This window comes from Meleagris gallopavo, chromosome 26, assembly GCF_905368555.1.
Source record: "Meleagris gallopavo chromosome 26, MGAL_WU_HG_1.1, whole genome shotgun sequence".
NCBI classification, from domain to species: Eukaryota; Metazoa; Chordata; class Aves; order Galliformes; family Phasianidae; genus Meleagris; species Meleagris gallopavo.
Window position 1 is genome coordinate 3,137,824 of NC_139429.1, and position 14,677 is coordinate 3,152,500.

General features: G+C 47.2%; 1 protein-coding gene across 1 annotated transcript; it reads left to right on the forward strand.

The window, feature by feature from the left end:
* The first annotated feature begins 8,808 nt into the window (after nt 1-8,808).
* Nucleotides 8,809-11,969, forward strand: BSX (brain specific homeobox). The gene is made up of 4 exons (XM_085209450.1): nt 8,809-9,144; nt 10,123-10,467; nt 11,245-11,441; nt 11,614-11,969. The coding sequence occupies exons 1-4, from the start codon at nt 9,087-9,089 to the stop codon at nt 11,848-11,850; spliced, it is 837 nt and encodes a 278-aa protein (XP_085065576.1). The 5' UTR covers nt 8,809-9,086; the 3' UTR covers nt 11,851-11,969.
* Nucleotides 11,970-14,677: the final 2,708 nt, after the last annotated feature.

Here is a 14,677-nt window from a genome sequence, read left to right on the forward strand (position 1 = left end):
TTAGCAGCACACAGGCACAAAAAGCAGTGGTTTTTAATTTGGGTGTTCAGGGTCCAATTAAGTCCTTCTGCTGTTTGTATTTGAAATCTTGGTGCTGTCGGAACCTCCTAAAGGCCTTAAGAGCCCTGGCACAAGCAGCAGGCTGGTGGGAGAGTGAAAAGCTCCCTCATGTGGGATCTGCAGCCTCTAACCAAGCAAAAAACATGGCATTACTCGGTTTCCTTCTGCTTAAAATAACCAGCTCCCTGACTACTGCTGCTGGTTGGTAATGGGTCACAGCTCACATTCAACATAGCAGGGTTTTGGGGTGGTACTGTTTTGAAAGAAGCCCCTCCTGCTAGCTTCGCTGTGGATTAGGTTGCTCATTTACTGGCTTGAAAACATTTTTCTGTTCACAAGCTGAACAGATGAGACTCGAAGATTCTTCTCTTTCTTGTTCACTTAGGGGTGAAAAATTGCCAACAAGAATTCAATTAGCATCATATCTGCTTAGCCTGGGCTGCACTGAGGACCTTCCTATCCCCATACTTTCACTGCATCATCTTCACAATAGCAGCATCTGCTTTATTATGAGTTGCCTAATTGATTCTGACATGGCCAGTTATTATATGGTAACAATGTCCTCTAGGGTGAATAGTTGGAGGGAAAAGGAGGGGTGATAACAAAGATGTTTTTCTTCTATTTCACGGTCCTCTTTTCAGAATTAAAAGCTGGGGCTGACCTTGTTCACAGAAAGGCCTCTAACTTTTGGACCTAACTTACTTGCAAATGCGGGTGACAAATTTCCCTTGAAAAGTACATATATTTTTAATATATATTTAACTATTTATTTGAAAATGCATATTCAAGAATATCAGGAAGGCTTCCAATTGTTTGCAAAGGGATTGACATGGAGATGAAAACAAAATTTTCCTTTTCCATTTGAGGCAAGCATGGCAGGGTTGGTAATGAGAGGCAGCAGGTTCATGAGCTCAGCAGGTACAGTTTGAAAACCTGGGTGCTCTTGGAAGCTCATAAATCTTTTCTCAAAGTACTTCATACAAAAGTCATAGCCACTGGCTCTTAGGTGAGGGTGTGAGGTCAAAAGTAAGATATTGCTCTTCCATAGGAATTGTAAAAATATCCTGGCTTTTCCTTCTAAGAAAACAGAAGTGCATTTAAGTGTGCAAAACTTCTTATTGGGCTGGCATTGCTGCCAGGTTATAGAGCACCTGTAAATCATGGTTGCTATGGGAGAGGGAACCAGAAGAAGTCAGGTGGCAGTCAGAGCTGTCAGGGACAGGGAGGTGGTGAGATGAGCTCTGTAGCTGGCTGCCAGCTTCATGCAGTGCTGTCTGCAAGGCTGGAACATAATCTGGCTCCTAGCACTGAACAGTTTTACAAACTGGCTTGACTTAATTTGACTTCTCCATGCATAATATCTGCAGCACTCTTGTTCTTGGTGTTTGTGGCTCTGAAAGCCTGCGTTGTGCTGGGTAAAAGCAGACACATCCACAGGGCCTGTTTCCATTTCAGGCCATACCTGTCTATGCCCTGTGTTATTTCATATCGGTGCAAAGCAAGAGGCAACACGCTGTGCCCTTATTTTTACCGCTGTAGAAAAGGGAGAAATCTTCCTGCTCCACGTGACTCCTTCTGGTTGCTGCTTCTCCTGTGTGATGCTGTAAGGGTCTCTATAATTTGTAAGCATCACCCAGGAAAAATCAAAGTGTCAGGTAAGGAGAGAACTCATAGCAATGGAATGGCAGTTTCTTGCTGGGAAACACAATGTGTGTTCGTTATAGAAGCAGGTTGTTCCTGGAAGGCTGGTTCCTTACTGATGTGTGCCTATGTATCCTGTCTGCCATCACAGCAGCAGGTCCTCGCTCCAGTGCAGCATCCCTCATGGCCCTGCAATGGCTGTGGGTGAGCAGACCCAATGCCAGACGTCTGCAGGCTGACAGTGAGGCCCAGCACAGCTCCAACTTTCTGTCTCCACTGCTTCCCCAGGCTCACTGTGGGGCTGCACGTGGAGGCATTGAGAATTAACAGGGGCTCCAATCTCTCCAAGTTCACTTTGCTGACCTGCAGGCAATACCTGTTACTGTGTACTGAATCTCCTGCACTAAGCTGTGTACGGAGCCAAACCCTGAGCTGACGCTGAAAAGCAGAGAGCAACCATGACACCCAAGGCTGCAGCAGGATTTATCCTGGCCCAAATCTGGGCCAGAATGCCCATCAGGGGATGGCCTAGAGGCTCTTCACCACTGCTGGAGGTGGAAAGCAGAGGGAAGAAGCCAGCCTTGCTGTGCCCAGCCAACAGCAGAGCCAGGCGCAGCTGAGGCCTAGCAGCGCCGGAGGTCCCTCCAAGCCTTACTGACTGATTAGGGAGCATGAATAAAACTTGTTACCCTAATTGAAACAAATACTTCAATAAAAATCAAGGCTTCTGCCATCAATGGATGTGCAGACGGGTAACTCTGCCTCCTGTCCTTTTCGGCTTGGATGGCAATAACCTCACAACGACGGCAGCTAAATTAGAGAAGATGGCTTTCCATAATTTCTCCAAACAATCACTTAATGGGAGCGGTATAATTCCATGAAATAGGTGAATGGAGTACTGATCCATTTTATGGAACCATCAATAAAGTAAACCTTGCCTGCTTTTAAGATTAAACTGGGGAAAAAAAAAATCCTACAAGCAGAGAAGGGAGAAAGAAAGAGTATTTATCTTTACACAAAATTTGTGTGCTAGTAAAGTGCAGGCAGTGACAGGAATTTCAATTATTTAATCAAAAAGAAAATGAAAGTGGCTTTAAGTGTTGTGATTTGAGCCAGTGAAATCTAATGTGGGCTCACATTGAATATGAGGAAAATGGGAAGAAAATTAAAGCTGCTCCTACTTAAATCATGTGGTTACAAATGGTAAATTAGTTTCTCGATGTTTTCATTTAAGTGTTTAAGTGGAAGGTTTTATTCTTAATGTAGTGTTGTGACACAGAATAAAAACCTTATCCGTTTCTATAGCTTTTTTTCTTCCCCTCTCCGTGCTGCTGCCTTAGAAGGCAAAAGGGGAAAAAGCTGTAGCAATATTAGACTGCTTTTGTTAAAATTGGGAGGCAATATGCTTTCACCACAAGCTCATTAAGGTAATAGATGAATAATGTCTATTAAAAATGCACTAGGCTAAATGAATTTAATGTGTGTTGGGAGGGAAATTGCATTTGCCAGAGGATACAAACTGGAAAATTCTCCTTTTTGTACTTATTTTGAAACTCAAGTACTGATCTCAGTTGGACAGAAATGCACAGAGATGCACACACAGGAGTGCACACACACATCTCTTATTTGGGACCCCGTTAAGAAGACGTACGAGCTTATAATCTTCTGAAATGCCCCCTTAGCTCTGAGGACGTTTTGTGTGAGATGCTGTTTCCCATAATCGTACTGCTGTTTTCCTCCATTCAGGCTTATGGCTCTTGACCTGTTGGACTTTAAAGTTTAATTTTCCATATATAATAACAAATGGTGAACTAATTCGCCAAGGCGGCTGTAGGTTGATGAATCCCCTTAAAGTCAACAGAAAACAAAAACAGATTTTGGCAGAGAATGAATACTTTGCATCTGTGCTGAGAATTTCTAACATTAGCTTTGGAGAGTAGATGGTGTGTTTATGAAATAGGAGAGCCCATAACTCATTATTAAAAATACCAAATGGGTGGAAGTTAAATCAACAACAACAAATCAAATTAATGCATCCCGGATGTAAGCAATCATAGCACAGTTCTATGTTTGTGCAGTTTTTCATCACATTTCTCTTAAAAAAAATTTCCTAACTTTGTTATTTAAGGATTTTTTCTTTTGCAAAATAGGAAAACCTCGAAAAACTCGTGACATCCAAGCCATGTGTTATCAGGAATATGTTTAACCCACCTACAGGATTCTTTAGCATATGTGCAAGAAGCAAAACTGATCTTGGGACACGGTGAAATTTGTCAGAAAGCAACCGTTCCTCCTATAGGAGTACCTGTATGCTTTAAAGGCTGATGGAGGATGATGCTCCAACACTGCCAGCATTCAGGAGACCCTGAGGTCAGCACTGAGGGGCTGTGCTGGGTTAGGGAATGAAGCCCATGCAGCTCTAGCAATGTTACTCTCCTCCATTCCACCACCTGGTTTGGAGACGTTTTGGAAAAATCTGTGTTCAGGACTGCTAATTGTTCAACTAATCTGACTGAACCTGGCTATTAAAACATCAGTGTGTTAAACTGAGAGAGGAGACATGGATGGGGAAGTACAATTCTTTTCTTTTAGCAGGAAGTCGTATTAAAATACCAGAATGAGGAAGAGCTGAACTGAATCCACTATTGCTAAACAAAATAAATTGAACACATTTTTGAAGTGTGGGAAAATGATGCAACTATTAACTTAGTAATGTATTACAAGACATCCATTTGCATCACTACTTGTTCCAAGTGATCAGGAGCATTTTAGTATTTCCAGCTGAAAATGAGATTGACAAACATGGAAAGCATTTTTAACGTCAGGCAATGTTATATTCCATCCATCACCATTTGAATACTTCACCCTTGGAAACATAGAAAATGCCATTTCAAATGTAATTTTCAGTTTTAAAGCATTATTTGAAGATGCATTTGCAGGACGCTGGCTGGATTCTATCTTTTCTCCCCCAGACCTGTCATCCACTTCTGGAGTGCTTAAAATAAAGTGCACAGATACAGAGTAAGCTGAAACAGTCAAGAAGCAATATAATACAGAAATGTTTTGAGTAAAGTGTGTTACTCAGATCTCTCTAAAGTACATTTCTCCCTTTATTCTGAAGGCCACAGCACGGACAGCTCTGACTAATGCAAGTAATGGAACCAATCTCTTCCTTTGAACATCAAAAAGGTTATCTTTTTTGTAAACTAGGTCCAACTAGTTTTGCAATCTGGTTGGAGTAAACATGAAAGAAAAGGGTTTAATTATCTTGCAAAGTGAAACGGTTTCTTTTCTTTTAGTGAAATGATCTGCTGAGGCAGCATCAGTTGGTGGCTGTGTGGGTTCAACACACACAGTGTGAGAGGTGTGTGTAGGATGTGGGACTTGTCTGCATCTTGTTTATCCCGATGAGACGATACAACAGCAGGAAAAAAAAAAAAAGCCATTATGTTGATACTTGACTTAAGTGATTTGTAAGATCTGCTGCCTAGAAGAGCTGGATCTCGAAATAAAGGCTGCAAAAGCTTAGTGCTGTGTGTAGATTTTCATGGAGCTATGCAGGATATAAAAGCACAGGAGTGGAGATGCTTGCTGGAGATGTAGAGAAGAGAGAAAACTGCTTGTTCACTCTGTTTCCATGCAAGTATTTGCCATCTGCAGATCAAGATGGATCAAACATTGTTTTAAGAGTTAGACAACTGGTCTTTTTATCCCACCAGCTGTTGGGATGAAATGTGTTCCATGAGTTTGCTACAGGAGCTCCTGGATGAGGCTCTGGTGTGTGTGTGATTCAGGAGGTGTTTGCCAGGCTGGGTGACACAATAGCTCCCTCTGCCCTTAAAGTGCACCATTTTTGTGTGCTTCTTATTTGTAAGACTTCAGAATGAGACACTTTGCAGATAGAAATTAAAGAGTGGAATTGAAAAGCATTCAAGTATTTGCAGCATTTCGCTTTATGTGCTGTTTCTTGCAGTTACTGCTGACTTACATAAGTCTGACATCAGGCTCAGGATTACGTCCTTAAACAATTCCTTTGAGTAGAAAAAGCATTTGAGGTTTTTGTGAGGAACTTGGAGCTACAGAAACAGGATGGCAAATAATCATAGGAAAGAAAACACGAAGAACAGTAGGAACACAAAGAGAGTAAAAGAAAGGTTGAATGGAGAAGAAAGGGAAAAGAAGGATTAGGGTAAAAACAAGAAAGTGCACAGTTCATACACCATGAAATGGGAGAAACAAGGAGGGCTCTGAATCGTTAGTGCAAAAAAGTGAATCAAAATGTTGAGTTGTGCCCATGATTGTCACACAGCTGGAATGAAAGAAAACGAATGAGCATGAATGTGCTAAAGGCAACAGCAAAGCAGCAGCAACAGCGTCGAGAATGGATTGTTTTGAGAGCAAAGGATTAGCTGAGATCCCAAAGTACAGATGGTGCTGGATGAAATAATCACCTGGGTCTCGAGGGAGCGAGTGATGCCCATGGGTTGGCCACACGATGAGGGAGAATTGCTGTGTAACCAAATGAAGAGAACACTAATTGAGAACAGGTCCCAGGGAAACATCCAAGCCTCTCCCCCAATTTCTGGCCCATAAAAGGAGAAGAAAAAGGAGAAAAAAAAACACCAAAAAAAAAACAAAAAGAAGAAAGAAAAGAATGGTCTTGCTGTGTTTTGGAGTAGTACAGATACGCAGCTGAAGTTGCATACGAGTTTGAGATAATTAAACATATTGCACAGATTCCAGCTCTTAGTAAGGGTCACAATTTTGGGCAAAGTGTTCAGATCTCTTTTGTCAATATTAATGTTTTCCTTCTTTTTATGTAAGTACTCTACATTCAGAAAATAGTCAGGACTATCAGATGAGGCAGATTTTCATTGTAAAGGCAAAATTCTGGATTTAGGAACAGAATCCCTGAGACCATGCATAAATATTTGGGTTTGGGAGCTGTGTATGGAAGTCACAACCCATAATTTATTGTCTAAAACAATTTCTTCCCATGAGTGGTGTCATTTTTCTTCTTGTCCCTGCAATTCTGGGACTTACTGGGGGTGATAGAAGTCTCAGGGGTTTCTCATCATTGTCACCTTGCACCAGCAGCCCTGTGCTGCTTTCCTAGAGCTGCAGCTCTGAAATTACCATGATATGGAGAGCTACAGAGGAGAGCAGGCTGGGATGAAGGTGGGCTCTGTGTGGCTGCAGGCACATTGTCCCAAGGCCTGTGCAGAGGCTCTCAGGGTGGGGAGGCTCTGCCTGCAGCACTGCTCATAGAACATCTTCCATTAAGCCACGCTTTGTGTTCAAAGCCCTCTCTGTGTGTTATGTTTGTAGTTGCTCAAACTGAGCTCTTCAGACCTCTTCCCTGCAGCCAGGCTCCTGTTTTGAGCATATCAAGGCAGTCTGTTTTTAATTTAACCTTTCCTTTTTGAGTGGATTTGTCTTGAAAGGCATGAAAAGGCCGGGCTCCCAAGCTGCTCTGCCTCTTCAAGAGCTGCAGGAAGGTAAGTGTGTGTTTTTTTAAGCTGCACCAAATTTATCCCTAATGCAACTTACCAAAATAAAGCCAACATCAGTGCTGCTACGCCAACCTTTCAAGTGACCCGTTAGGTCAAATAAATGTATGTTTCCTATGCAAAATTTCCCCACGACACCTTCAAATGATCTGAAGAGTTCAAATAATGGCAATTGACATTTGTGTAGGCACAGCCCTTGAGTACAACATAATAAATCGTGTGTTTGGATACACATACTGGGGAGTGGGAGGAGGGAGTATGTGTGTCACTACTGGAAAGGCATGAAACTCTTTAACCCTGCAGAAATAGTTTTATTTGATTGCAGAAACAACAAACCAACTCCACAGCAGCATGGCTATTTGCTCTCACAGAGCTGTGCCTCTGGAGGAGATGTGAATTATTTCAGGTTGCAGGCTGGGATGCTGCACACGCCTCATGGTGCTTGGGGGGATGTGAGGATGCAACACTGAGAAACAACCCTGGTCTGTACCCCCATGGAAAGGGAAGCAGGCAGTGAGCAAAGCAGGACTAAGTGGGATTCTGGGGCTGCTCCCAGGGCTGGGGGTGTTGGTCTGGGAAAACCCTGCTTTGGGGACCTGTAAAAATGGATCAAAAATGGGGGAAAAACAGGAGCAAAGAGCCCACCCTGCCACCAGCGCCTGCTGAGGGTGTGAGGTGCCTGGCACGTATATCTGGCATAGAAAATCACAGAAGAGTTAATGTGAAAATCCCAGATGGTGGAGAATGCAGTGCAGAGAGGTTCTGTTCTGTGGGGTCACTTTCTCTGGGGGAGATTTCCCACAAACAGAACATTGCTGCCTCTGCTTTTGGTTTTGGAGTCAGCCCCAGAGGGAGTGAAAACTGAGACCCAATCTGGCCCAAGTACCACAACTTTAATCTTCCAAATCTTCTTTAGAAATAATAATAACTCCACACAAACATCACTGATGAACAAAGCCCCAGCCATTGCAGGGAAACAATCCCAGCTTATGAGATGGGCAGTCAAGCAGCTTACCCACCCCTGGCTGTGCTCCCTGCACCAACTTGGCCATGTGGCCCCTTTCTTTCCATCCTAATAATTTATTTCCCTACTCATTTGCTCCTCAGAGAAACTTGTCAACCAGTTGTATTTTCAACTCTCCAGCTGAAACCCGGGCCTGATGTGGGGATGGGCAATAGAAGGGATGCTGCAGCACAGTTTTGATTTTATTCCCCCCCCCCCGTGGTGGGAGGAGTTCAGCCTTCAGCTCAGCCCTCTCCCAGCGCTGCTGCGGGCACCTATATATATGTGTGTATATGCATATAAATGTGCATAAATATCTCAGAAGTGTGTGATGAGAGCCTTCCCGTGCACACATAGCACAACGTGTGTGTGTGGTTGGTGCACGCATTGCCTGCCTGCACTCATCTTAAAGCAGAAATCCCACCTATAGATGCAGCATGCAGCACCCAGACCCCCTGGCAGCCCCACGTGTGAGCTTTGGCCAAACGCAACCAACCGATGCTGCGTCCACATAGAATCACAGAACGATTCCGTTTCGAAGGGACCTTTAAGTCACCCAGATCCAGCTCTATTTTAACTGCTTTCACGTCATTCTAAGCGCTGTTTCTTAAGAAAAGCAGTGGGTCGGGGCCGGGGGCCGCCCGCACCCCCGCACTGCCGTCCCTGCGCCCAGCCCCGCATCCTCGCACTTCCACCCGGCGGCCGCGGAGCGGAGACGGCAGAGCTGGAAAAGTCGGGCGCTCCGAATTGCAGCCTCGTTGTCACCCGACGGTCGCCTTTTCTATTCTTTTAAAGGTTTTTCTTTTTTTTTTCTTTTTTTCTTTTTTCTTTTTTTTTCCCCTCATCTATTTACCATTTACCAGCTCATCCATATGGAAGACGTGGTTTACACTTCCTGGAGAACTGTACTTTTAGGACTAATTGATTCTGGTAATTAATTTGTTCTACCTGCTGGATCAGATGGAAACGCTGTCCGTGTGCCCAAGGATTAGCACTTGCCTTTCTAACATCTTTCTTAATTATCTAATAGCATGGGTTGTGCGAATTCTGGCTCTATTAGAACACTTTTACTATTAACAGTAGTGATTGGAATTGTGATGACAACTCGATTTCAACAAATTAGAGCTTAAAATCAGGAGATGAAGGAGAAGTGCCTTCTTTTAATTTCCCCGAGTTTAACATCAATAATTAGAGCAATTTTCTGAGATGCGAAGCGAAATTATCTCAGCTATGATGTGGTGTATCACCCTCATTTTAGCAAATTGACTCCGGGGAAATGAATGTTACAGATTAGGGGGGGGGGGGGGGAGGAATACAAACAGAGGAAAGACCGAGGGGGGCTGGGGGGGAAGGGGGGGATGTTGGCAGAACACGGAGTGGGGAATGGATGGGAACAAAACCCGCTGGGGTAACAAGTGGAACAACACACGTTGTGTGCGTGGGGACCGGTTAGGAGCGGAGCAGGGCACAGGTCGGGAAAGCGCAACTCATTTATTATTATTTTTTTTCCCCCTTAAGTTTTGGCGTTTAAAGACAAACGGAAAACAAAACCAAAAGCTTTCGGAAGCCGCCCCCGGCCCGGCGCTGGGGAAGGGGCTGATGAGGGTGGGGGAAAACTGCTCGGAAGCGGAGCTGTTCCGCGTTTCCTCCGCGCCGCCCCCGCCCGCCCGTTTCGCCATTGGCTCTCGGAGCGCTCCTGGCCCCGCGCCTCAAAGCCGCGCATCGCCCCGCGCATCCCGCAGCTCCGCGTCCCCCGGCTCTCCCCGTTATCCCTTCTGTCTGGGGGAATCGTTTCTTTTTATGTCCCTTCTTATTGTTAATATCGCTTTGTTGTTGTTATTATTTATTAGCGCTCTTATTTATCGTTCCTCTTATTTCCCTTTCCATCTCCTCGCCCGGGACGCGCAGCCGGCCGTCCTTTCTCCTCCGGCCCCCAGCCCCGCTCGCTCCGTTCCCCGCAATCCGACGCGGGGCTCTTCGAGATGAACCTCAACTTCACCTCTCCGGTTCACCCGGTCCCCGCGCCCCGACCCACCTCCTTCTTCATCGAGGACATCCTGCTGCACAAGCCCAAGCCCCTGCGGGAGGTTCCACCCGAGCACTTCGCCGGCTCCTTGGCCTCCCGCGTCCCGCTCTTGGACTATGGCTACCCCCTGATGCCCGCCCCGACGCTGCTGGCTCCACACCCGCACCCGGCCCTGCACAAACCGGAGCACCATCACCACCACCACCCCTACTTCCTCACCACCTCGGGTAAGTGCGGGGCTTTGCGGGTGCAGCCCGAGATGGAGAAAGGCTCCTCAACCCCGCGCAGGGTGCGGGTTTGTGTTTTGGGGCTTCGGGTCCCTGCCTTGCCGAGCCCTCGGCTTCGTCAGCGGGGATCGGAGAGCTCAACCAGCCGAGATTTTGAGCCCAGCGACCCCAGGCTTTCCCTCTCCCCCTCTGCTCTTTTATTTCGTTTTGAACTCTTTTATATTATGGTTCTGGAATGGGACCGGGCTTCACTTTTCCACGTCCATCAGCAGCGCTGGGGCCGTGCCGGACCATCCCGGGGCGGGGGGAGACTCCGCGCCCGTCCGTTCCCCCGAACCCTTCCCAGGGCCGCTTCCTCCAAAGTTTCTCCTCGGGAGGCCGAAGTTTTTCTCTGTGTGGCCATTCTCTCACTGCCTTCATTTCCTTCGGCTTTTCTCCCGTCTCCTGGGTACATTTCGTTGGCTTTAATTGCTCGGAGGGTGATCGCTCCGTTTCTGAGATCGGCTGAACCGCACCTGCTGGGGATGGCTCGGATGGGGCGTTTTCAGAGAGAAAAAAATAATAAAAATAAAAGTGAATAAAATAGAAATAAAGCAAAATAAAAAGAAAAAAAAATAAAAATAAAGATTTCGAAAACGAAAAAAAAAAAAAAACCAACAAAACAAAACGACCCATATATATCCAGGGGGGCAAAGGCACGGGGAAATCCCACGCAGAGCCGCTGCTGCCCGGCTCCGGTTGGCCGCAGCCCGGCTCCCCCGCCGTGTGTCCCCGCAGGAGTGCCGGTGCCGGCTCTATTCCCGCACCACGCTCACGCCGAGCTGCCCGGCAAGCACTGCCGCCGTCGCAAAGCCCGCACCGTCTTCTCCGACTCGCAGCTCTCCGGTTTGGAGAAACGCTTCGAGATCCAGCGTTATCTCTCCACGCCAGAACGGGTGGAGTTGGCCACGGCGCTCAGCCTCTCCGAGACGCAGGTACGGGGCCGCAGGGCTCCGTGCAGCCTCTCCCTCCCCCCCTGCCCCCCACCTTTGCTATACCTTTTTCTTTCCCGATTTTTCTTTTCCTCTTCCTTTTTTTCTTTTTTTTTTTTTTTTTACATTTTTCTTGATTTTTTTTTTTCTTTTTTTTCTTTTTTTTTCCCTCCAGGTGAAAACCTGGTTCCAGAACCGGCGGATGAAACACAAAAAACAGCTGCGGAAAAGCCAGGACGACCCAAAACACGAGGAGAACCGCGAGCAAAGCTCCCCCGAGCCCGAGCTTCCCGAGCCGGCCGCAGCCGAGCCCCGAAAAGTCCCCCCCGGCCCCTTCCTGCTGCAGGACCACGAGGACGAGGTGGACATCCTGGAGGACGGGGATATCCTCGCCGCCCCACATCGCCTTTAGGAGCTCTTAGGGCGGCGTTGCGCATCCCTACAACTCTGTCCCAGCCCCGCGTGCTGCCGGGGTGCCGAGGTTTGGCGTCGGTACGGAGGGAAACAAAAACCCCCGGGTTCCTTTCGCCCCTTTGGCTTCATCCCAGCGTCACCCCAAGCCTGAACTTTACTTGGAAATCCAGCGAAGGAGAGCCAAACAAAAATAAATAAAACCAAACCAACCAACGAGCAGTTTCCTGTAAGTTTTCCCTTCCCTTTGAAACAACGGACTTTTCTCTATTCCCCGAAGTCCCCTCGGTTTTAAATAAAAGTGTTCCGTGGCTGCGTGGTGTGGTTACTGAACGGGTGCGCTGAGAGCGGCCGATGGGGCGGGGGGCATCGCTCAGCTGATTCCCATCCGGGAAAGGGGAGCAGCAGGGATAACCCCAGCCCTGCAGGGCTGCACGGAGAGAATCGCCCCGGCTTTCAGGCGCTGTTTGCAGCCGCGATTCCTCCGCAGCTCCAGGTGAGGGAAACCTGCAGGCTTCCCCTGCACGAGTTTCGCTCTCGTTTCCTCCCCTCCTGCAACAGCCTCTGAGCTCCGCGCTGCAGCCGCCATCCGCGCTCGCTTCTCCTTTCCCTTTCTGCCGGGGAAACGGGTTTAATTCCCAGGTAACCAAAGATTTATTCTTTTATTTTCCCTCGGATGAGCTGCGCCGGGGCACAGTGGGGGCTCCGCGTGTGCTGGGCTGCCCTCGGCACAGCCCTGGGGCAGAGGCTCTCTCTTTACTACTTCTTATTTTTTAATCTTTGATTTCTTAACGAGAAGGAGATGCGTTTTTTTTTGTTTTTTTTTTTTGTTTTTTTTTTTTTGTGCCGCCGGCACTACATGCGGTATTTTGGATCACAGGACGCGCGGGTTTGTGCAGGAAAACTGTGAGCCTGATTAATACATGGAATATAGGCTGACACCTGCGTGCTTCCTTCCTTCCCGTGGATTTCCCTTGGTGTTTTTTTCCATGTAAAATAATAAAGGAGGGGGAAAAATAACACTCAGCTTTCAGTATGGATAATAGCTAGGTGTCTTTTGCCTTGTATTTAGAAATAATTCAGGATGGCCGTTTTAATCTACCTATCTATCTATAAATACACTGCGGTGCCACACATCTCCATCACACTTTGAAGAGCTCAGAAGCTCCACCTGAGCGCTTTCCCCCTGCAGCCCTTAAAGCTTCGGCTGCATCCGGATGTGTTTATCCATGAAATGCATGGAGATGAGCGATGGAAACACCTCCAGTTTAGTGGGAAAGGATTTAAGAGAGGGGTGAAAGGAATCATTTACAAAATTGCATCTGAATGTAAAGGGAGAGAGGGAAAAAAAACCCCTGTTTCTGTACATTTGTGTGTGGTTCGTGGTGCAAAGAACTGTTCGTTCGCTGCTGTTGCTGCTCGTGAGGACACTGGTAGCCATATAAAAAGCATATAAAAATATTCGGATGGGACAAGAGCGCAAATTAAAAAGGCAGAGGGAGTTTCGGGGCACGCACACGCGAAGGCAGCTTTGTCCTTTGGGTATTTGCACCGCCCCGTTGCAAGGCGTGCAGTGGTGCTGGGAGAACCGCTGTCAGCCCCAGCACGGTCCGGGTGTGAGATGGGATGCCGGGCAGCCCCGTGTGTCCCGCTGCACCCAGCGCCCCAAAGTTGGTGTTTATCTCCTTTGTAGGGTCGGGGCGCGTGTTTCTCAACGTGCTTAGGCTGCTGAAATGAAAACGTCCTCATCTCGAACCCTCCTCTTTCTTCCCCGCTCTCGACTAACGTTATAATCACGCCTTGAAATCAAATCACGTTTAAAACCAAAGCCGCTCCTTGCTAATAACCTCAGCCACAAATCCATCCAAAACACGAACCGGCCGAGCCTGGGGAAATCGCCGTCCCGTGCGGGATGCTGCACGGTGCGCACCGATAACGGGGCGTTTGGGTACAAAAACGGGCTGAGATTGAAGCAGAGGAAGGAAAGGGTCAGAGTGAAGCAGCTCCTTGCAGGCTGGCTGCAGCACTGCGGTGGGATGCGGCGTCTGAACGGCGTGGGTGAGAGTTTGGGAAGAGGTCACGGTGTGCTGGGGGGGGGGGGGAGGGCGGTCCTGGGAAGAAGGCAGCGCTGCGGAGCCGCCGTGTGTTCCTGTTGCTGAGCTTTGCTCCCAGGATCGGTGAAACGAGGTAGTACTCCTGGTCATGACCTATTCAGTGAGAGCTGCGGGTTTTGCTCTGCCTTTGTGCCCCCCCGAGGCTGTTTAGAAGTGGCTTTTCTTTCTTTCTTTCTTTTACACATCACATCCTTGCTTGGGAAGTGCCGGGTGGAAAGGCTTGAAGGAAAGAATCGATCTTGGTGGATCTCCCATATCTCAAGATATTCACTGCAGTCTTGATTTTAACACAGGATTCTTCTGTGTGTTTGTTTCTTAAATGAAATTGTTCCCTGTTAAGCTAATTTGCACTAAAGTGCTTAATGCTTGAGGTTGTTGTCATTAAATACAATGTAGATTGATCTATAAAATCTCCCTATTAACGTTTGTCTTATGTTCAACATTTCCCCCTCTGCTGCTTGTAACTTCTAAGGGAAGCTTTCCCAACCCAGGTTTTTTCATTCCATGTTCTGATCACACGTAATCAGGTATGCGGGCTGGATGGAGAATTATTTACCAAACCTTGCTATGAAGCACAGATGTTCTCAGTCACTCAGTGCATCAAAACCTGTGGCAGCACCTAGCGAGCAGTCAGGCACAGTGAGAGCAGTGTGAATTCCTTTCTACATCCTCCTCTCCTTCCTTCTCTCTGCTGGGTAATGGGCAGTGTGATTT